This window comes from Pipistrellus kuhlii, unplaced genomic scaffold, assembly GCF_014108245.1.
Source record: "Pipistrellus kuhlii isolate mPipKuh1 unplaced genomic scaffold, mPipKuh1.p scaffold_m20_p_14, whole genome shotgun sequence".
Classification (NCBI taxonomy): domain Eukaryota; kingdom Metazoa; phylum Chordata; class Mammalia; order Chiroptera; family Vespertilionidae; genus Pipistrellus; species Pipistrellus kuhlii.
In genome coordinates, this window is record NW_023425449.1 from 45,623,822 (window position 1) to 45,648,298 (window position 24,477).

The 24,477-nt window shown below is 41.6% G+C and overlaps 1 protein-coding gene across 3 annotated transcripts in view; it reads left to right on the forward strand.

The window, feature by feature from the left end:
• Positions 1-24,477, forward strand: part of RALYL (RALY RNA binding protein like) — a 519,639-nt gene that overhangs the window by 465,927 nt on the left and 29,235 nt on the right. For all 3 annotated transcript variants that reach the window (XM_045581553.1, XM_036437321.2, XM_036437324.2), the window contains one exon: positions 22,160-22,273. In XM_045581553.1, coding sequence (XP_045437509.1) covers positions 22,160-22,273 — 114 coding nt within the window. The remainder of the gene's footprint in view (positions 1-22,159; positions 22,274-24,477) is intronic.

The following is a 24,477-nucleotide window of genomic DNA, read 5'->3' on the forward strand; positions in this document are numbered from 1 at the left end:
TTTATCTTGGGTCATAGAGAGAGAATGGGGATGATGAAAATTTTTTTGAGATATTTATTAAAAAATGCTGGTTTCTTTTTTTTTTTTTTTTTTACAATAAAGCTAAATTTTATTTTATAGTTCTTTTAATATCTTATAATTCTTTTTTATTAAAAAAAAAAAAAAGAATGTTGGCTTCGTTACGCACAGATTGTCTAAATGGACATGCAAGCAGGCCCTGTTTTCTGCTCCAGTCTGGGCTGAGGGTGTGAGCCGGCCTGTGGGCTGTTACCCAAAGCCCCCATCACCCCGCTGTGTTGTGGCAAATTGATGTCAACTTCTGAGGGTGATTAAGATCCTCTACCACCGCGCTGACTTTTTTGACTCTTTTATTGAGAGTTTGGTTTATCTCCCATGCAGCTTGGAAGTTTTTATGAAATAGTTCATAATAATAATAATAGGAAAAAGAATAATAATTGGCACTTTTTTAGTGTTTATGATAGCTATGGATTCAAGTACTTACAGATATGAACTAATTTATTCACCATCACTGCCCTGTAAGTGAGGTATGTATTAGTATATCATTCCTACTTTACAGGGTAAAATTTAATATTTCATTTATGATTAGCTAATATATTGGATTATATTTCTTCCATCCTCATGTCAGGTGTATAATTTACTGTTTCCCCTCTTTTCCTTTCCTTGCTTTTGCTTCCTTAATGAATTTTCTTTTAATCCCCATGTCTCCCACAGAAACTACCTTAATTTGGATATTCTACTAGTCCCCCCCCCCAATGCCCCATTTAATTAATGTCTATATTAACATACTAAACTGTTATGAATCAACCTGTATTTACCGATTAATCTCTTAAAAGCAAACAATACTGCTTTAAGTCCCCTCCGGACTTGGCTTTAGCAGCCTGATGTCATCACTGGCTCTGGGCCTCCCCTCCCCTCCTCCCAAAGCTCAGGATTTACCAGAAGTTTTAATATTCTGCACCTGCTGCTTATCTGCCACCTCCCAGTGTCTGTCACCATCACTGCCTGTTAGGACCAGTGGCTTCAGTTGGCCTCTCTCCGGGTTTTGCACAGAAGGCTAACTCTGCACCTGCACAGCGCAATATCCACCAGACGCTCTGAAGTAATCTGGTGTCTTTAGTTGTTAGCAACAATCATGTGGAACTGGCACACTAGAGTGCCTTTGTTGCTCTAAACAATGTAAATAAGTAATCGGTAGAAATATTATAGGTCAGCGATGGACTTGAAATGTTTTGTAGGATCTAGCACAATAATCATTTGAAATTTAGTGTGAATATATTTTTCTCATAATGTGTTCATTTTAATAGAGTTATTAATATAGAAAGACAATTGAGTGATCAATTTCATGTAGAATTCATATAATTTTATTTGTTTTGAGGTACAGTTCACAGAAATTAACTGTGGACTACTGTTATGTTAGTGAAACACAAATCTAAACAAGATTTATATATAATTCCTGGAAAGCCATATGTACAAGTGTATGTATAGATATATGTGTGTATAAATATATATAGGGTATGGCAAAAATAGATTTGTAGTTGTTCATATAGAATATAATACAATAATTAATAAATAATAATACAAGAATAAATTGTTTTCTGTACTCACAACTGTAAACCTACTTATGCCTCACCCTATATATAAATACTATTATTATTTGAGAGTATTTTTATAATTAGTCTGGTACTTATGAATAACAATAATTTTCAAATTCAAATCACAAATGAAAAATTTGGGTGAAGTGTAAAATATACCGTGTTAATATTGCCTTAAGCTGAAGGAATATTTCCTGAGCCATATAGCCTATCTAATAAAAGAGTAATAGGCAAATTAACCTTCATTCTGCTACAAAAATGGCAGGGCCCAGTCCTCTAGGGCCTAGTCCTCTAAGCCCCGCCATAGTCACCCAGTCCCAGGGAGGGTCGCTGCTGACAGCCAGCAGCATAAGCAGCCTGGCAGAATGCTGCCCAAAGGCCCTCATGACCCTTTATAAAAAACAAAAACAAATTCACTCCCCACACACACACCTGCAGTCTGGCGTCTCAGCCTGGAGGGGCATGCAGCCCCACGGAGTGATCCCCTCCCAGCCCCAGGCCTGGGGTCTCAGCCACTGAGTCACACCAGCCAGGCAAATATGGGGGGATTTTAAATGTTTCTTTTTTTAAAATATATTTTATTGATTTTTTTTAAGAGAGAAAGGGGAAGGGATAGAGAGTTAGAAACATCTATGAGAGAGAGACATCAATCAGCTGCCCCCTGCACACTCCCCACTGGGTATGTGCCACCAACCAAGGTACATGGCCTTGATTGGAATTGAACCTAGGGCCCTTGAGTCTGCAGGCCATCACTCCATCCACTGAGCCAAACCAGCTAGGGCTGCACAATATGTTAAAGAAAAAACCCTATCTAATAAAGAGGGAATATGCAGGGAGGGCATTTGGGGGTGAGCAGGCTGTCAGGAGAGGGCAATTGAGAATGATTGGGCTGGCAGGGGAGCAGTTAAGCTCCGATCAAGCTGGCAGGGGTGGTTAAGGGGTGATCAGGCTGGCAGGCAAGTAGTTGGGAGCCAGCAGTCCAAGATTGTGAAAGGGATGTCCAACTGCCTGTTTAGCTCCAATCCCACAGGGGTCCCAGATTGGAGAGGGTGCAGAGTGGGCTGAGGGATAACCCTCCCAATACACGAATTTCATACACCACGCATCTACTGCATATATAAAGATATATATATATATATATATATATATATATATATATATATCTTTAATTAATAGCTGTCTCTCAGCATTTAATAACTTTGTAAACTCAGAAGAGGAAATTAATGTTATAGCTTGAACAATTTTCATTTCTTATTTCAGAATTTTTAAATATAACTAAACTAAAGGTCCAATACATGAAATTTATGCATGGGGGGGGAGGGGAGAGTGGTGTCCCTCAGCCCAGCCTGCAACCTCTCCAATCTGGGACCCCTCAGGACCAAGCCTAAACCAGTAGTCAAACATCCTTCTCACAATCCAGGACTGCTGGCTCCCAATCGCTCACCTGCCTACCAGCTTGCTCACCCCCTAACTGTTACTCTGCCAGCCTGATTGACTTCTGACTGCCCTCCCCTGATGGCCTGATGGCCCACAACTACACTCCCCTGACAGCCATCTTGTGGTGGCCATCTTTGACCACATGGGGGCAGCCACCTTGTGTGATGGTGTGAGGGTCAATTTGCATATTACCTCTTTATTATATAGGATTTTGCTGAGGAGAAAAAAACAGATAAAGAAAAAATAGATTAATGCAGTAATTTGCCAAAGATAAATGTTTCTAGTACTGTGCTCTTTAAAAATTGAGGTTACCATGAGACATTTTTGTCCCTTTTCAAATCAATTTGAACTGAAACTGCCACCCACTTGTCCCATCCCACATCATGGAATCCTAAGATGAAAGAGTCCTGATGTTGCTAATAAGCATTTTAAAACAGAGAAGGCATGTGTACCAATGAGTTACAGTTTCTCAGTGGAAAAATCAGTGCCCTCTGAACAAATAATTCATTAAATCAATTAAGTTAAATGTTATGTGTAACAAGAACAATCTTAGTAAGTTGGGATGCATTTGGGGGTTCTGTCGATGCCCTTTGATAACGGAACAGGTGATCCCCACAGGACATTAACTTTAATAGTTGTGAGAACATATCCCCAACACTGAGCAGGTGCTGTCCTGTTGGGGTTTTTCCCCATAAGAGCATGTGGTTTAGTGTGGAGATAAAGCTTCAGCAGAGAAGCAATGCCAATAGGTAACCAGCTGTCGCTAATCATCCCGCAGCCAGTCTCCGGAGGGGCCGGAGGGGCCTCACTGAATCAAATTGAGAAGGGCAGAGGTCTGGGAGGATGGAATCACAGAGATTCCTGCTTCCAGGAGTGTGGCCAGTGTGTGGCCTGAGATGTTCCACAGTATCCAGCCAAGGTGGCCTGCAGAGAGCATTGAACCCTGAGATGCCCCTATAACAGGACATAAAAATGATAATACTTGGATCCACAGGATGTGTTGGGTATCTGTATAAAGAAAATCATAAACCTGCTGTAATAGGGTTCTTTCATATAACCGGATTCTAAAGCAGAATGGTCAATAACAAGATGCTCAGCAAGACCCGTCAGTGAGGCTGCAGCACTGGAGTGGGCTCCTCAGGGCTGAGGACTTGTTCCACAAGACACCCCAGAGGCTCGGTCCTCCCTCGCTGGAGTGAGGAGAGCGTGCAGCGAGTCCACCAATAAACCTACCATCTATCTCTGTTTCTTCCTCTCAGCTCTTTCCTGAGATCGGGCCCTACCAAGCACAGTCTTAAGTATCCTAAAACTAATTTTCTGGACTCTATGCCCTCCCCCAACCCTGTTCACCCCATGCCCAACCACTGGATCACCTAAACCTAGTGCTTTTGTCATTTCCTCGCTCAATACTCAAAATTACTGCCATTTACCAAGTAAGAATCCAAAACCTCCAGGTACTTCTCAGGGAATACTAGTAAGTGGTCTGATACCTCCATCCCAGTTGTGCCCCCATCTTCTCCTAACTTAACTGAACACTTATTTAAATATGTCCCAACTCATGTTCGTGTACCTCCACCTGATGGCCCTTTCCTTTACCTGGAGAAAGGAGTTAGCAATCTTAGTACCTGTCTTACACACAAATAAGCATTGATGGTTGTTTTACCTGCCTTTCAAGGCCAGCGCAGGTAATTTGGGTCTTCTGAGATAAGTTCTCACCTGCAGCATCCGCCCTCTCGAGCGAATCAGTGTTCATCTTCCTATTCTAGGACTTCAGCCACCTGTCTCATGTTACAGTTACATGTACTTGTAAAAGAATTTAATCTCTCCATTCTAGATTACAAATGTAGTGTTCTTTGTCACTTCCACATTGCAGAGTATACTATTTTTTTAAGTTTATTTATTTATTTATTTTATTAAATTATTATCTGTGTACATATTTTAACATTGCCCCCCCCTCCCACACATACCCTCCCTCCCCAGAGTTTTATGTCCATTAGTTGTACTTATATTCATGTATACAAGTCCTTCGGTTGATCTCTTATCTCCCCCAGATCTCCCTACTCTCCCCGCTGTAATTTTATAGTCTGCTTGTTGCTTTACTGTCTTTATGTCTGACTTTTGGTTTGTCACTTTATAATGTTCTTTAATATCCATAAATGAGTGAGGCCATGTGGTATTTCTCTTTCATTGACTGGCTTATTTCACTCAGCATGATGTTGTCTAGTTCTATGCGGGTTGCTGCAAATGATGAGAATTCCTTCTTTTTTATGGCAGCATAGTATTCCATTGTGTAGATGTACCATTGTTTTTTGATCCAATCATCTGCTGATGGGCACCTAGGCTGTTTCCAGATTCTAGCTATTGTAGATTGTGCTGCTATAAACATAGGGGTGCATATATCCTTTCTGATTGGTGTTTCTAGTTTCTTGGGATATATTCCTAGGAGTGGGATTACTGGGTCAAATGGGAGTTCCATTTTCAGTTTTTTGAGGAAACTCCACACTGTTCTCCACAGTGGTTGCACCAGTCTGCATTCCCACCAGCAGTGCATGAGGGTTCCTTTTTCTCCACAACCTCGCCAACACTTGTCATTTGTTGATTTGTTGATATTGCCCATTCTGACAGGTGTGAGATGGTACCGCATTGTTGTTTGGATTTGCATCTCTCGGATAATTAGTGACTTTGAGCATGTTTTCATGTGCTTTTGGCCTTCCTTCTGTCTTCTTTTGAAAATATTCTATTTAGGCCCATTGCCCATTTTTTAATTGGATCATTCATCTTCCTTTTATTTAGTTGTATAAGCTGTTTGTAGATGTTGGAGATTAAACCTTTATCAGTGATAACATTTGCAAATATGTTCTCCCACACAGTGGGCTTTCTTGTTGTTTTGTTGATGGTTTCTTTTGCTGTAAAAAAGCTTTTTATTTTGATGTAGTCCCATTTGTTTATTTTTTCTTTAGCTTCCATTGCCCTAGGGACAGTATCAGTGAAGAAGTTCTTTTGGCATATGTCTGAGATTTTGCTGCCTGTGGATGCTTCTAGTGTTTTTATGGTTTCCCTTCTGATGTTTAAGTCCTGTATCCATTTTGAGTTTATTTTTGTGTATGGTGTAAGTTGGTGATCTAGTTTCATTCTTTTGCATGTATCTGTTCAATTTTCCCAACACCATTTATTGAAGAGACTGTCTTGACTCCATTGTATATTCGTGCCTCCTTTGTCAAATATTAATTGAGCATGGTGATTTGGGTTGATATCTGGGTTCTCGATTCGATTCCATTGATCTATATGTTTGTTCTTGTGCTAGTACCAGGCTGTTTTGAGAACAGTGGCTCTGTAACACAGTTTGAAGTCTGGTATTGAGATCCCACCTACTTTACTCTTCTTTCTCAGGATTACTGTGGCTATTCGGGGTCTTTTATTGTTCCAAATGAACTTTTGGAGAGTTCTTTCTAGGTCAGTGAAATATGTTGTTGGTATTTTAATGGGGAGTGCATTGAACCTATAGATTGCTTTAGGAAGTATGGACATTTTGATGATGTTGATTCTACCAATCCATGAACATGGTATGTTCTTCCATTTGTTTACATCTTCCTCTATCTCTTTTTTCAGTGTCGTGTAGTTTTCCGCTTCTAGGTCCTTTACTTCCTTAGTTAAGTTTATTCCTAGGTATCTTAATTTTTTTGGTGCGATGGTAAATGGAATTGCTTTTTTAGTCTCTGTTTGTATAAGTTCGCTGTTGGTGTATAGAAATGCCATAGATTTCTTGGTGTTAATTTTGTATCCTACTACATTGCCAAATTCATTTATTAAGTCAATTAGTTTTTTAATGGAGTCTTTTGGGTTTTTTATATACAATAACATGTCATCTGCAAATAAGGAAAACTTTACTTCTTCTTTTCCAATTTGGATGCCTTTTATTTCCTCTTCTTGTCTAATTGCAATGGCTAGTACTTCCAGTACTATGTCAAACAGGAGTGGCGATAGTGGGCATCCCTGTCTTGTTCCTGTTCTTAGAGGGAATGGTTTTAGTTTTTACCCATTGAGTATGATGTTGGCTGTGGTTTTATCATATATAGCTTTTATTATGTTGAGGTATGATCCTTGTACTCCCACCTTGTTGAGAGTTTTTATCAGGAAAGGGTGTTGAATTTTATCAAGTGCTTTTTCTGCATCAATTGATATGACTATATGATTTTTATTTTTCAATTTGTTTATTGATTTGCAGATATTGTACCATCCTTGCATTCCTGGAATAAATCCTACTTGGTCATGATGTATGATCTTTGTGATGCTCTGCTGGAGACGATTTGCTAGAATTTTGTTGAGGATTTTGGCATCTATGTTCATGAGGGATATTGGCCTGTAATTCTCTTTCATTGAGTTGTCTTTATCTGGTTTTTGGTATTAGGGTGATGCTGGCTTCATAGAAGGAGTTTGGAAGTGTTCCTTCCTCTTGAATTTTTTTGAATAGTCTGAGGAGGATAGGTTTTAGTTCTTCCTTGAATGTTTGGTAAAACTCTCCTGTGAAGCCATCTGGCCCTGTGCTTTTGTTTGCTGGAAGCTTTTTGATGACTGTTTCAATTTCTTCCCAAGTCACTGGTCTATTGAGATTTTTAGATTCTTTCTAATTGAGTTTTGGAAGGTTGTATTTTTCTAGGAATTTGTCCATTTCCTCCAGGTTGTTCAGTTTGTTGGAATAGAGTTGTTCATAGTATTTTGTAACAATCCTTTGTATTTCGGCGGGGTCTGTTGCTATTTCACCTCTTTCGTTTCTGATTTTGTTTATTTGGGTCCTCTCTCTTTGTTTCTTGGTTAGCCTGGCTAGAGGTTCACCTATCTTGTTCATTCTTTCAATGAACCAGCTCTTGGTTTTGTTGATCTTATGTATTGTTTCTTTGGTCTCTATGTCGTTTATCTGTGCTCTGATTTTTGTTATTTCCTTCCTTCTGCTTACACTGGGCTTTTCTTGTTGCTCTTTTTCTAACTCTTTGAATTGTAAAGTTAGATCATTTGTTACCATTTTTTCTAGTTTTTTGTTGGTTTTTTTTTGGTTTTTTTTTTTTTTTTTTTGCAATAGGCTTGTAGGGATATGAACTTCCCTCTCAAAACTGCTTTTGCTGTGTCCCATAGATTTTGGATTGTTGTGTTTTCATTGTCATTTGTTTCCAGGATGTTTTTAATTTCTTCCTTGATTTCTCTGATAACTCAGTCCTTGTTTAATAAATAGCATGCTGTTTAGTCTCCATGTGTTTGATTTCTTTGGATTTTTTTCCATTGTAGTTAATTTCCAGTTTTATGCCACTATGATCTGAGAAGATGCTTAATATGATTTCTATCTTCTTGAATTTGAAGAGACTTTGCCTATGTCCCAAAATGTGGTCTATCTTTGAGAATGTCCCATGTGCGCTTGAGAAGAATGTATATTCTGTGGCTTTGGCGTGGAATGTTCTGAAGATGTCAATTAATTCCATCTGGTCTAGCGAGTCATTTAGGATTGATATTTCTTTGCTAATTTTTTGTTTAGATGATTTGTCAAAGGGTGACAGTGGGGTATTAAAATCTCCTACTATGATTGTATTGCTATTAATCTCTCCCTTAATGTCCTCCAGCAGTTTTTTTATATATTGGGGTGCTCCCATATTGGGTGCATATATATTTACCAGGGTTATTTCTTCTTGTTGGATTGCTCCCTTTAGTATTATGAAGTGGCTTTCATTATCTCTTGTTATGTCCTTCACTCTGAGATCTAATTTGTCTGATATAAGTATTGCTACCCCAGCTTTTTTTTCATTTCCATTCGCTTGGAAAACCTTTTTCCATCCCTTTATCCTCAGTCTGTGTGCATCTTTTTTTCTGAGGTGGGTTTCTTGTAGACAACAGATATATGGGGTCTTGTTTTCTTATCCAATCCATTACCCTATGTCTTTTGATTGGAGCATTTAGTCCATTTACATTTAAAGTTATTATTGATAGATACTTATTTGACTCCATTTTTTTCTATACCCCTGTGTTCCTTCTTTGCTTTCTGTTTCTTTAATTTTAGAGTAGACCCTTTAGCATTTCTTGCATTGCTGGTTTGGTGGAGATAAATTCCCTTAGTCTGTTTTTGTCTGTGAAGCTCCTGATTTCACCTTCACTTTTGATTGATAGCCTTGCTGGGTACAGTATTCTTGGATTCAGACCCTTCCTTTGCATGACTTTATATATTTTATCCCATTCCCTTCTGGCCTGATAAGTTTCTGTGGAGAAATCAGTTGCTTGTCTGATGGGGGTTTCTTTATATGTAACTTTCTGTCTCTCTCTGGCTGCTTTTAAAATTCTTTTTTTTTTGTCGTTGGAGTTTGCCAGCTTAATTATAATGTGCCTAGGGGTCGGTTTTCTGGGGTTCATTTTGCTTGGGACTCTGCGAGCATCTTGTATTTGTGTGGGTTTTTTCTTCTCTATCTCAGGAAAGTTTTCTGTCATTATTTCTTGAAATACATTTTACATGTCTTCCTCAATTCCCTTTCCTTCTGGAACCCCTATTATTCTAATATTGTTTTGTTTTGTATTGTCTCAAAATTCCCTTAGACTTTCCTCCTGTTTTTAATTTTTTTTTTCCAGAAGCTGTAATAATTGGGTATTTTTTTCCATCTTGTCTTCTGGCTCACTGATGCAGTCCTCTGCTTCTAATCTATTCTTGATGCTTTCTATTGAGTTCTTTACAGTAGTGATGTCATTTTTCATTTCTTCTTGGTTCTTCTTCATTTCCTCTTGGTTCTTACTCATATTGTCAAATTTGTCTTCCATTCTTTTTAGCCATCTTATGATCATTACTCTGAATTCTTGCTGTTTAGTTGCTTGCCTCTATCTCGTTTACTTCCTTTTCTGGTGGAGCCTGCTTTTCTTTCATATGCAGGCTGTTTTTTTGGTCTCCCCATGATCTCTCTTTTTAGGATGTCTGGTTGTGTAGTTCTCTCTCTCCTGCTTTGATTTAAAGGCACAAAATACAACACAACCAGGTACAACACACAAGGCACTGATTAGAAATGTGTTTGCTATATTAATAACCACCAATAAAGGTGACTAGAACCCAGCTAACAAAAACATACAATCAAACAAAAAGAATAGGCAAGTCAATCTTATAAAAAAAAAAAGCATACAACTTCAGTATAGTTAACATTCAACATACAACTTCAAAGAGTTAGAGAGAAAAACTGTTATGTTTTGTTTTGTTTTGTTTTGTTTTGTTTTGTTTTTAGGACAACTGCAAGGGAGGTGTGAATGGGCTTGGAGCAGGGAGTTGGAAATTAGATATATACAAGTAGGGTGAAATTTTAGGAGGGGGTGGACAGAAGGAATGGGGAAAATCTAGAGCAGGAAAGGGTTAAGATAAACGGGGTACCAAAGGAGAAGGTCGGAAAGAGAGTGAAGGCATAAAGGTTGGATTGCGATAGAATAAAGCATTGGAGAAGGAAAGATAGATGGACTGTAGAACAGTAATCCTGAAATAAATATATATATATATATATATATGTGTGTGTGTGTGTGTGTGTGTGTGTGTGTGTATATATATATAAAATAAAATGAAATAAAAATAATAAAAATAAACAAAAGAAAATAAGATGAAAAAGGTAAATTAGTAGTAGTAATAATGTTGATTATGTATACAATGTAATAATTATTAAGATAAAATCAAGTGAGGAAAAAGAAAAAAAATAGTTTCTTGAGTAAACGTTGCAAATAATGAAAACAAAAATAAAAAACAAAAAGTTAAAAATTAAAAAAAAAAATTTAAATTTAAATAAAATTTGCAGTAATGAAGGTCATTCGCTTCCTCTATTGTTATGATCCAGTCCTGATTTTTAGGCAGGTTTTGCTTTGTTTTTATTACACTAGAGTCAATTTGTGAATTAGCCTCTGGGGGGCAGTGTTTCTAGGTTGACTTCCCAGACTCTAGAGTAGGGTGTCGAACTCAATCAGAGAAGAGGCCAAAATCTAAAATCCAGCCTAAATCGCAGGCCGAATGGTTTACTGAACAGTCATAAACTGACAATGTTAACCAGAAATGTGAATTTAAAATGAGTGGAACAATCTTTTCCTTAACAGTGCTGTTAACCAACTCACATGCTATCAAGCAAAATAGTAATATTGGTATCAAGCAACAGTAATATTGGAATGTACCTAAAATGCTCATTGTTTTGTTTTCTGGCTAGATGTCTGACACCGTTTTCCCAGGATCAGAGTCAATGTTCGGTTTTATTTCTTGGCCTGTAGCAACCCGCAAAAGAGCATGGAGGTTGTCATCGGTAATGTGTGATCTGTGCTTGTTTTTGTTCAGATTCATGATTGAAAACATCTGTTCACAAAGATAGGTGCTCCCGAACATGGATAGAATACTGGCAGCATGAACTCGGAGTCCTGGCATTGAGTCAGGGGGCAGTAGAGGGTAGAAGTCCTCAATTTCAATATCCTGAAACCTTGATTTCAGGCCACTGTCAGACTGAAGCTCGATTATCTCCATCTTAAGGTGAGATGGGGCACATTGTTGACATCAACTGTAAAAGGATTGGCAAAGATGTCAAAGCCTGAGTGCTGTGTTCTAAAGTCAGAGAAGCGCCACTCAAATTCACTTAGTAAACGGCTAACTTTGGTAGCCAGCCGACTGCAAGGAAAAGTACCAGAAATAGTGGTTGAGATACTCAAACAAACGGGAAAGTGGGCAAGATTGTCCTGTTCCAGTTGGGACTTCCATAGTTGAAGTTTACGCTGGAATGCTGTGATCATATCAGACATCTTCGTGATGACTTGTTTGCGTCCCTGCAGCTTCAGATTCAGTTGGGCGAGATGCTCGCATATGTCACACATCATAGCAAAATCACATAGCCAGGCGGGATCCGACAGTTCAGGCAAGGGCTTTCCTTTACTTTCCATGAAAAGAGCAATTTGTTCTCTGAGTTCAAAAAATCTTTTGAGGACTGCGCTCTTGCTCAGCCATCTTACTTCTGTGTGGTATGGCACATCTCCATGCTCTGCACCCACCTCCTGTAAAAACTGCTGGAACTGGCGATGATTCAGGCCACGTGCCCGTATAAAGTTAATAGTTTTAATGACTGTGGTCATTATGTCATTCATGTCCAGAACTTTTCCACACATAGCCTCTTGGTGGATAATGCAATGATAAGTAATCAAGGCTGTGTGGCAGTGACTTTTTTGCATTCTTTCCTTCATTAGTCCAACCAAGCCTTTCTTTTCTCCGCACATTGAAGGTGCGCCATCGGTAGTTAGCTCCACCAACTTTTCCCAGGGTAATTTAAAATTATTTATAGATTTCTCCACAGCCTCAAATATATCTCTACCAGTCGTCGTCCCATGCATGGCAGCTACATTCAAAAGTTCCTCAGTGACAGAGAGGTCGGTCTTCGTAGCACGTATAAAGATGGACAGCTGCGCTGTATCAGTGTTGTCTGTGCTTTCATCGATAGCAAGTGAAAAAGCGAGATAACTGCATGCCTGTTCGGCCAGCTGTGATGATAGATTTCCTGAGAGTTCTTGAACTCTATCTGCAATGGTGTTTCTTGACAAACTGACATTTTGAAAACTCTGTATCTGGTCTGGGCATACTTGCTCACACACTTTTAGCATGCATTGCTTCAAAAAGGCACCCTCTGAAAAACACCTTGAAGTACAGGCAATTTCTTCAGCCACTATAAAGCTTGCTTTCACTGCAGCATCATTTTTCGCTGTAGCCTTTGTAAACATTTGCTGCTGTGATTGTAGTTTGCCTTTTAGTTCTTTAACAATTTTATGCTTTTCTTCCAAAGTATATTTGCCATACTTAACATTATGTTTGGTGTCAAGATGACGATGTATATTGTACTCTTTCATCACCGACACTGTCTCATAACACAATATACACACTGGTTTGCCCTCTCTAAGCACAAACATGTATTCATTTTCCCATTTGTCATTAAATTGTCTGCCTTCACCGTCAACTTTTCTTTTCCTGGACATTTTGGGATCAATATTGGCAGTAAAAGATGTAGTTTATTGGAAATCTGCGTTAGAAGGAAAAAGTTAAAAACTGCACAGGGGTAGCTTGATTTGGCAGATGGAGTGGAGAAAAAAAAGTCAGTCAATAAATGCCTGGCTGGGTGCAGATAGCAGATTCTGTTGCGATTTTTATGCCTGCACTTTATGCCAGGAACTGGCAGCTTCTGCTGTGTATCTTTTATGCCTGCACACTCACTCTCTCCTCTGCTCTGCCACCCGCACAACCACATGGGATGCCGGACTATAGGTCACGCCTCCTGAATCTCGTGTGACTTGTTATCTATGCGCATGCGTAATAGATAGCAAGTACAGCGGCCTCCTGAATCTCGTGTGACTTGTTATCTATGCGCATGCGTAATAGATAGCAAGTACAGCGGCCGGCGAGGCGGCCGGCGAGATCACAAGCCTCCTATGTCACCGCGCATCATTGTGATGGAACGCAGCGGAGTGCAGTGATGACAGCGCGGTGTGGGCCACATTGCAAGGCCTGGCGGGCCGGATTTGGCCCGCGGGCCTTGTGTTTGACATGTGTGCTCTAGAGCCTCTCCAGCTTTTTTTTTTTTTTCCCCAGTCCTCTCTGCAGCCGGATCTACGGAGGGGGAGGGGGGCAAGTCCGAGCAACTGCAATCTCCCGCAACTCTCCTATATCCCTCTGAGCCAGATCCAAATGTGTTGCTCTTTAGATATCTCCCCTGTAAGGTGCCCCGTCCACTTTCACGGGTGACACCCACCCAACAGCTGGGGCTTCTACTTGTAATCACTGCCCTTGTCCTCCAGCTTCCTCATGCTCTGTGCACACAGGCTTTGTTTTCGCCGCGAGCACTCTCCACCCTCTCCCCGCGAAATCTGACCTTTTTGCTGAGCAGTGGGGCACTCCAGTGAGGCCAGGTGTTTGTGCCGCCTGGGATTTGCATTCTGGGGGTCACAGCTGCTTGGTTGTCGCTGCTGCTGTGGGTATTCAGGCCTCTGACATGATCCTATCTTTCTCTCAAGATGGCGAGGTTTCTCCGTCCAAGCCGGTAGGTAGCTCTGGGAAGGGACGTAGCCCGAGTGGGTGCTTCCCTGTGAGGGGTACCTCTGTCAGCGGCCCCCCAGCAGTTTCTTCTGGTGTTCGCTGTCTCCCAGCTTGCTAATAAACACTCACAGCTCAAGACCATTAGTTGCTCTCTCTTTCGGCTTCGGGACAGGGCTCAGAATCTGCTCATCTATTCTTCTGCCATCTTATCTCCTTCTGCAGAGTATACTATTGAATATTTATGGAATCTATGTCATGAGTATTATTTTTGCTTTTTACTTTTTCTTTTTCACGAATTTTATATTTGACAATGAAATACCTCTTTAGAAATGCTACAACTAAGAGAAACTCATTTTTTAGAATATTTTGAACTTATAGTAGGCAGATCTGCATTTGATCCTGAGCTCTACCTGTTCAGATTAATACATTTCACAAAGTAATTATATGAAGTCAGTATAGGGCTTTGAGAATGTACTGTAAACTGTCATATTCTGAGGCTTCTTTCTTTTGGTTTTTGATTACAGTTTGCATTCAACAGTATTTGTATTAGCTTCAGGTGTACAGAACAGAGGATAGATATTTCTATAGGTTACAAATTATTCCCTCTAATAATTCAATTGTCTACCTCAGTGTTTTTCAACCTTTTTTGGGCAAAGGTACACTTGTTTCATGAAAAAAATCACGAGGCACACCACCATTAGAAAATGTTAAAAAATTTAACTCTGTGCCTATATTGACCATATATAAAGTAATTCTCTTGAATAGGAATCAAATAAACACAAAGAAAGTATTTTATAATTACTTTATTATGAAATATTAAGTAAACAAAATAGTGAAAAATTATAAAATTCTTGTCTTGTCTGCACCTACGGCACACCAGGCAACATCTCGCAGCACACTAGTGTGCCGCGGAACAGCGGTTGAAAAACGCTGGTCTACCTAACATCATAGATAATTATTACAATATTGACTGTATTCCTTCTGCTGTGCTTTTTATATCCTGTAACTATTTTGTGACTAACTCTTTGTTCTTCTTGATCCCTTCACTGATGTCACCCAGCCCCCCTCCACTTCTCCTGTGGCCTCCATCAGTCTGTTCTCTGTATCTATGGGCCTGTTTCCATTTTGTTTGTTTTTTACATTGATCTTTAGATTCCACACAAGGTTTTGTCTTTCTCTGTCTGAATTATTTCATTTAGCATAATGCCCTCTAGGTATATCCATGGTGTTGCAAATTATAAGATTTAATTCTTTTTTATGGCTGAGTGATATTCCAGTGTATATATGTACCACAGCTTTTTAATCCAATCATCTATTGATGGGCACTTAGGCTGCTTCCATATCTTGGCTAATAATGCTACAAGGAACATGGAGATGTATATATTCTTTTGAATTATTATTTTGCAGTTCTTTAGATATATACCCAGAAGTGGAATCACTGGGTCATAAGGCAATTTTATTTCTAATTTTTGCAGAACCTCCACAGTTTTCCACAGTGGTTGCACCAATCTGCATTTCCATCAACAGTGCAGGAAGGTTCCCTTTTCTCTACATCCTATTAGCTATTCTGAAAGGTGTGAAGTGACATCTCATTGTGACTTTAATTTGCATCTCTCTCATAATTAGTGATGCTGAGCATCTTTTCATATGTCTATTGGTCTTCTGTATGTGCTCTTTGGAGAAGTGTCTATTCAGATTCTTTGCCTACTTTTTAATTGGTCATTTGTTCTTTTGATGTCGAGTTATCTGAGATCTATATAAATGTTGAATATTAACTCCTTACAGATGTATCATTGGCAAATATCTATTTCCATTCAGTAGGTTCTTTTTGTTTTGTTGATGGTTTCCCTTGCTGTGCAGAACCTTTTTAGTCTGATGTAGTCCCATTTGTTTACTTTTTCTTTTGTTTTCCTTACCCAAGGAAATGTCAGAAAAAAATATTGGTAAGAGAAATGTCCAAGATTTAATTGCCTATGCCTTTGTTTTCTTCTAAGACAAGAGACAGAGAAGATCATTATGTAATGATAAAGGCATCATTTCAACTGGAGGAAATAACCTTGTAAAGATCAATGCACACAACATAGAAGCACCTAAATATATATAGCAAATGCTGATGGGTGTAAAGGGAGAGAAAAAGAGGAATGCAGGCAAAGGAGGGGACATTAGCATGCCATTGACATCAATGGATAGATTTTCCAGGCCAAAAAAAAAAATCAATAAGGAAACAAAGGCCTTAAATGATACATTAGACCAAATGGGTTTAATTGGTTTTTGTTGATGAGCAGGGGCCTGGTGCACAAATTTGTGCACCGGGGTTGTCCCTTGGCCTGGCCTGCAGGATTAGGCCAAAACTGGCTCTCTGATATCCCCTGAGGGGTCCCAAATTGTGAGAGGGCACAGGCCAAACCAGGGGACTCCACTGGTGCACCATCGGGGCCAGGGAAAGACGTAGGAGGTTGGCCAGCCAGGGAGGAACTGCAGGAGGACTCCAGGGCATGTCCAGCCCATCCCACGCAGTCCCGATTGGCAGAATGATACTGCCACCAGTGATGTCCCAGGGTGATGTTGCCCTCTGTGAAGATCACTGATAGAGGCAGCGAACTGAAGAGTCTTTATTTGTCCCTGGGTAGTCTTGCCCCACAGGGATGAACATAAATTGAAATATTTTCTATTGCATAAATCAGAAAGGCACACATTTTTCCATACAGGCAGACAGTGTCATCCTGTTTGCCTATTTCCTCTCAGATTGTATCTCATTGCAGCAAAAGACACAGACATCATTTTGTTGACTGTATCCGAATGTAATAATGTTTATCACCAAATCAATGAGCTATTTAGAGAGAGCAGCTCTGAAATGATTTAGCATGCCTTCTTTTTTTCTAACTAAAATACTGCAGTGACAGCTTAGGCAAAAATGTTTAAGATGGTCTGTGTGACGTAGCCTAATCCTAGCTTCTCTAGTGTCTAAAAGCAAGTCAAAGCCATTTATCCTAGGAACTTGTTAAGTTTTTTATTTTCACTTACCATTTTTCTAATCTTGAAGAATAATTTTAAACTCAAACCCTATAACCACTCATAGAAGAAAAGTCAGTATAGTCAACTGGACAAGCATAGATTTTTAATATGACATTATGTTTTCTTTTTTATGTTTACAGGTTATTTTTTTTTAACCAAACATATGAATAGAGCTGCATAGCTAACAGAATGTTTTCTTTTGTCTATTTTTTTTCAAAGCTTTTGTTGTAGAATTTATCTAGAGGAAAAGAGTAAAAGACATACAGGCATCATTTCAATAAGAGGACACCCTTTGTAGTCATCAATGCACCCAGCATAGAAGCACCTAAATATGTAAACTCCTTGGAAGGCAGAATCTGATGCCATCTAAAACACGCATTATGTACGTAAACTCAAATACTAGGCAGGCCCATCTAATATAGTAACTTAAAATGCCATCTCTAACTGATTACACATATATTTATTTTCCTACTTTTGCTCTCTCCTGTTCTCCAGACTCATATATCTCATGCCTACTGCTCACTACGCGTGGGGACTAGCAGGCATGACCCAGGTAACCAGTTTGAACAAAACTGCTGGGAGGGGACAGCGAGATCTGATCTCTGAGTCCCGGGAGTGGGGGAGTCTGAGAAAACTGCTTTCCTTCAAGGTGGGCTCTCACGCCCCTCCTCTCCCACCTCCACTGCTGTGTCCCCTGATCTGAGGTTTGGCCCTAACGGTGTCCCCCTGAGTGTTACCTGGAAGGTGTGGGAAGGAGGATGAGTCTGGTGCAGAAGAGGACAAGCGTGGAGGGGACATCACAGTGTGGGCAACACTGGAGCTGAGGGTTTCAGGGTCAAAGAGCATGCCTCAGGCGGCATGAGTGTGCAGGCAGACCAGTGGAAACAGAAACAAGGATTTGTATGCCTGAAAACACAACACCTTCACCCCTCTACTTCCCACCCTGGGAAGGGAGGAAGGGAGAAAAAGAGGAAGGGAGGGAGGGAGGGAGGAAGAGAGGGAGGAGAAAACAAGGGAGGGAGGGGAAAATGGATGCCCTCTCTCTGTTCAGGGAGTTTTGTTGTTGAGAGCCTGTGATGGCATAGATCCATTAACATGTCTTACTTTAGACACCACCCATAATCCCTTCTTTCTAAAACGTAATATTGCCAGAGATCAGAATATCACGTCAACCAGGAATCTGAATAAGTTTCACAGATCTGGTTTTTGATGACAAAGGCAAGAAATTTACATCCAGGGCTCATCTGAGGTAGGGTTTCTTCTTAGATGTGTTCATACCATGTTTAATTGAGGAGGACTGACAGTTCATGCCATGTTTAATTGAGGAGGACAGAGCTCAAAGCCCCGGGCCTCCTGGGCTTGCAGTGCGGAAGAGGAAGAGCTGGCCAAACCCAGGAATATCCCAAAGCAGCCGCCGGCGCTGTCCAGCGCGGAGCGGAGCGTCACCCAGGGCTCAGGTTTAACAGGGAGAGGGACACGGAGGGTCCGCAGCATGGCCAGCAGCACCTGTGAGACCCAGAAAACAGATGGGGAGACACGCCCCTCTGGGAAGCCAGTCCAGGAAGAAGTCACAGGACAGAAAAGACAGAACATGGTTTCTGAAAGGTATGTGGGCTATTGGACAGACATATCCGAGGGGGAGAGAGCATTTTTGCTGGATAGACATGTAAATAATAAAAATAATAATACCTGAAACAGCAACTTCTGCTTCCACCACCTACTGGCCTGCTGCTGAGGAGGTGCCAAGTGATGTAAGCACTGTAGCTCAGTGAGTCCCTGCAGCAGGCTCTGGGCGGAGGATGGGTGTTGGGGATGAGCCTGGCTGAGCTGTGGAGGTGACTCCAGGGCACAGCGGTGAGCTGATCTGGAGGCCCTGCTGGCTGAGGGCACAGTGGGCTGTTTGAGGGGAGGACCAGCCTGGAAGGCAGTGGGAGGCACACCTGGCTTATCTTTGGAGAGACCTGGCAGCAGCCTGAAGAGCTAGGTTGGCGTGTGTGAGTGTTTCTGGCCTTTTTCCTCTAAAAGTTGGGGCAGTTGGACTTTTCGCAGGAACGACATGACTTGTAAGTAAGGCTATGCGGCCCCAGTCCAGGCCGGGCAGCTGGGCGCAGGCCCTGATGGAGCACATGAGGAGCCTGGGAAAGGAAGACGCGGGGGAGGAAGCTGCCTGGGCGCTTGGACCCACAGCTCGCCTTAATTCTGGACTAACCTCTGTTGTTTTGGGGAAATGTCAGAAGTCAAAGTTGCAAAGATTTTTAAAATTCTAAGTTTAGAAAACTGCCACTGTACAGTATGGATGGGGTAGGTAAAAATAGGGAATGAATGTCACTCACCGAACGGCAGAGAAATTGATAACAGGAACCGAAAAAGGTGGGGGGGAAAGCAGAAAAAAGTGAAAGAGAGAGAGAGAGAGAGAGAGAGAGAGAGAGAGAGAGAGAGAGAGGAGCACATCCACACAGAGGTGGCTCGTGGCAAGGTCCTCGGAACCCAGGCGTAAGAGAACCATCCGGTCTATCGGAGCACCTGCCCTAGGCACCCAGGACCTAGGCACCCAGGAAAGGGTAGCACCGCATAGGCCTGCGCCCACCGCCTGCCTGGTGTGGGCAGCGAAGAGGCAGAACCCGGCTGGCTTGCTCTGAGGTCTCATCTGCAATGGCTAATTAGACAAACTTTACAGACCCCCTGGTCAGCGGTCCCCACAGGGTCGGGCAGGAGCCAAACAAAGCAAACCTTCCCCCCACACTTACAAGCTCCTACACTGAGTCCAGATGCCTCGCTGGTATGGAATATGGTTTGTATAAAACTGGACATTGGTGGTTAATTTGTTCATTTTTTTTAAGGAGATAAATTAAAATTAGCCAGTTGCATTCCCAGGCGGCAGAGTGGCTCCACTTACCGAGAAATCTGTCCCTTCTGACCACAGCCCCACTCCCCACACTGACAGCTGGTGTTGTACAATATTTCCCATTACAGTCTACAGGTCAAGTCAAACTACAGGAGGTGCTTCCATCAAAGGGAGCGAAAACCATTCTTCAAAGTAGAATCTATTTCAAGTTGTGACAGACGATGTTTTTCAAATTGAGCTGCAATTTGACAACGGCACTTTTATGTCTTAGAAATGACTGACAGAAGGAGCAATTCTCTACATTAAGCTGCTCTGCTTTCATTTGGATTTTTCAGAATAGGCACACCCCAGGGGCCCCTGATTCTTGCAGCTTTTATTTTACAAATGACTTTGCATTATAAGTAAAAATCTGTTTTCTTATGAAAAATTTATGATTTTATAATGGAAATTTTCTCATTTTCATATTGGAAAAAATCTTTCTTCCTTTGAGCAGTTAGTGTACATTAATGCATAATTTATCCCGTATATTAAGTGACATATCTGAGTTGACAGACAGCCCTATTTCAAGCAAACATAGATTGTATTTACTTTTTACTATTTATAATAAATTTCCTGAAGACTAAGAAGCAATCTAAACACTCAATTGTTTTATTTTGTTTTGTTTTGTTGTGTTTTTTTCCCCCTGAAATTCCTAGGGAATAGCCAAGATCAGATCATTATAAATTTGAAGTGAAAGTGACAGAGAAGGATAGGCCCTGATGTCAAGATCTGTGCCCAAACCTTTTTAAAACATTTTATTGATTGACTTTAGAAAGAGGAATGGAGAGAGAAAAACATCAATTTGTTGTTTCATGTTGTTCCACTTAGTTATGTATTCATTGGTCGATCCTTGTATGTGACCTAACTGCGGATTGAACCCATAGCCTTGGTGGATAAGGACAATGCTCTAACCAACTGAGCTATGTGGCCAGGACTGTGCCCAGACCTTGAGTGTAGCTCTCAGCTGGGACACAGACACCCCAGCCCCTAGGTGGAAGCTCATGGGCAGGTGTGGCTCCCACAGTGCCAGCTTCAACCTCTTCAGGCTCCGGTTTCTGTGGGTCCCTGACAGCATTCCCAAATGTTCTCCTCACAGTGGGAAGCTAAGGGGTGGTGCAAGGAATTTTCATGAACATAAACATGCCTCATTAAAGGAGTGTTTGGTTAGTATGAGGTTGTCCTTTTCTCAAGCCCTTTCTTTCTAATCATAGGAGATAGTAGGACACTTGTTATAACTATTGCTTTTTAACATCCTTACTTGGCAAAATGAAAAGTTAACAATCTTCTATTAGTCTTACCTTTTATCTTTAAAACCATAGTAAAGAGCTAAAACCCAGCAGGAGAGCCATCCGTGTGAAACTGGCAGTGGGAGCGTCAGTGAATTTCCTTCCTCTTGTGTCAGGGCTCAGGAGGCTGGCACAGCTCAATGCCGCAGTTTCCTCTCTAAAAAGTCAAGTACAGCCGAAACCGGTTTGGCTCAGTGGATAGAGCTTCAACCTGTGGACTGAAAGGTCCCAGGTACGATTCTGGTCAAGGGCATGTCTTAGTTATGGACATATCCCAGGTAGGGGGTGTGCAGGAGGCAGCTGGTTGGTGTTTCTCTCTCATCGATGTTTCTAGCACTCTATCCCTCTCCCTTCCTGTCTGTAAAAAATAAAAAGTCAAATACAAGCGTTCTGTAAGTTGGGAGACTTCTCTAGCATCTTAGACATTTTAGGGGAAAATTGTGACATTTTTGTTCCAATCAATCACCAAAGTACTGATTAAAAAGATCGCTGTCTGCTAAAATATATGTTACGACTTAGTCCTAAAAGTATCGTTATTAACACACCTGTCAGGATTGACTCCTCCCTCAATCTGAGTCCATCTAAGAGTTACTCAAACACTAGTATTTGCCAAAACTAAATTTAGTGTCAGCTATTTTATAAAATATTTCTAGATCCCTCCACCTCACACCACGCTGGTAAGAAGACATGTCAGGCTCCCACCCTGGAGAATCACTGTGTGATCCAGTCCTCGGTATGGGGGGAAGCTGGAGGCAGTCAGAATTGATGGGACTAGAAAGCATCCTCTGAGATTTGACAGCATCTGGTGGAAGCACAGGGTATCCATGAGTGCTGGCCTTTGACTTTCTGTTGCTTTCTGTTCCTTTTCCCCCTCCAGTGAAATCAGATGAGTTACAGACAATCAAGAAAGAACTAACACAGATCAAAACTAAAATTGACTCCTTGCTAGGACGCCTAGAGAAAATTGAGAAGCAGCAGAAGGCAGAGGCGGGTAAGTGAACAGGGTCTGTGCCCACAGACTTCTGGGAATGAAATCAGAGACACTGTCAATCACCTAGAAAGGCAGGGCCAGGGATGGGGCCAGGGCCAGGGGTAGGCTACATAGAGTTGAAGGCAGATTCACTGTGAATGCAGTCAGTAAGCTAGAGTTACAACAGTGGGATCTGGTCTTTTGCTTTTCAGAGAACATGAGCCAATTTGTCTAAAACTCATATATTCACAAAAGGGGGGAAATGACAAGTATGTTGATGCTAATAAGGAGTGGTAGGATTGTCCTTGGAAGTTTATAGCTCTATATCAAGTAATTTTTAAGAAAATAAAGTCAATTCATGGACTAATGCTATATATAAATGACAAATGAATTATATAAAAATATAATTTATTCATCATTAGAGTAAGTGCAGCAACATTGAATGGATTTCAAGGTCATGATCACAAAGCCCAACTCCTGCATCTCTGTGAGCCTGTGAAATTTCAGGACCCAGCTCAGAACTCACCACCAAGTGTCTCTGCCACCCGGCCAAGTCGATGATGACAGTGTCATTATGTCAAATCTCTGGGCTCTGAACTGTCAGCCCTGACACTGGTCCCCAGTCCTTTTCATGCAATGTTAGTGCCCTTTCCTGTGGCCACAACCTCGTTTAGAATCACAGGATGGGAGGACTGGGGTCAGCCTGGAGGTGGCCAGTGCCCAGACTGACACTGTGTTGTGCAGCCTCAGATCCTCCGAGGCCCCTTGGAGACCAGATAAGGTGATAGAAGTGGATAACTAGCGTCACCTCCATCTGTTTTATCCATTGGGACTCAACCTATGACTTTGTTTGCAAAAAGTTTTACTGGAAAAAATAATAACAGTTTTGAAAGCCATTGCTCCCATCCACTCCTCACTTCCCCGAGGAGAAAGCAAAGGGTCGAGGCCATCAGGCTTTTCCATGGCCACATAACCAGTGAGTGGCTGACCAGGTCTCCAGCCCAGGTCTGTGGGTGTGTTACTGAGCCTACCAGGCGACCAAGAAAATACGCAGGAGTACCGGAAGCACAGGAAAAAAACCTTTATTTCCAGACATTTCACAGGTGCTGGCTGCTCACCTGCGCATGGGTGCGCTGCTCAGTCAACTATTGTATGGGTGCCCGGGGTATGCACTGATGTTAGTCACGTGGTCCCTGTTCATACTGGGGTTTCAGACGCCTACAGCAGGGACTTCTCTTCTGAACCAAATGTCTGCTCCCTTCACTGGGTTCAGTTCCCCTTTTATGTCCCTGAAACCGAGCTTAATGTCCAATCCCTTATGAAGGTAACAGCCAATGAAATATTTAAAAAGAGCTAAAATACCCCAGCTTTCCTACACCTTGGAACAGAATGTCAATATAATTTGCCCACAGAGTTTGGTCACGACATCTTCGCAGCCTTCTTTACTCTGATGAGTGTCAAGAATTCCTTCGGTTGCTTTGCAGTAATTGGACTTTGCATCTTGAACCATCGCCATTTCTCTCCTCTGGCCACAGACTGTGGCTCTCAGAGGCAGGGCGCTGCTTCCCTGTGACCGGGTGGCCACCTATGGTGTGACCCCGTTTCTGTTCTGGTGCCTTCCTGTCGTTGACAGTTTGGATCAAATTGCTGATGCTTCTGGCTATAGATGCTAAGCAAACACAACTGAGCCCTGCTCCCTCCTGCAACTGCATCAAATGTGATGGTGTTGTAAACTGAAAACCCCTTGTCTTAGGGAGAATGGGGACCAAGCTGTGGGGGCTGTGAAGATGAAAAAGTGGGCCGGACTCCACACACCCGTGCAACCTGGGTCCGGTTTTAATCACCCAACTCCCCCAAATCTCAGCCAGAAAGCAACCATCTTCCTCTAAAAAACATGGCAGGATGCCCGTTGGGGGACCAGAAACCCATGTTGTTCTCCTGACTGCTCCCGGCCCAGTCAGAGGCTGGAGAAGTGTCTTCTAGCCAAACTTCTAGACCTTGGGCTGCTAGACAGACTAGAGAGCATTTGAAAAAGAGAGGAGGAAGAGTTTGCACTCTCACTGTGGAAATCCCCAGCATTCGCTCCCTCTCAGGAGCCAGGCTCCTGAAAGACACCAGAAGACCTCTCAGTCGGGAATATGACAGCCCTAGAAGAAAGATTTAAAGAAGCTGGCATGGGTGCCACCCAATGAAATGGTCAACAGGTCACCCTGCAGATACAGTCC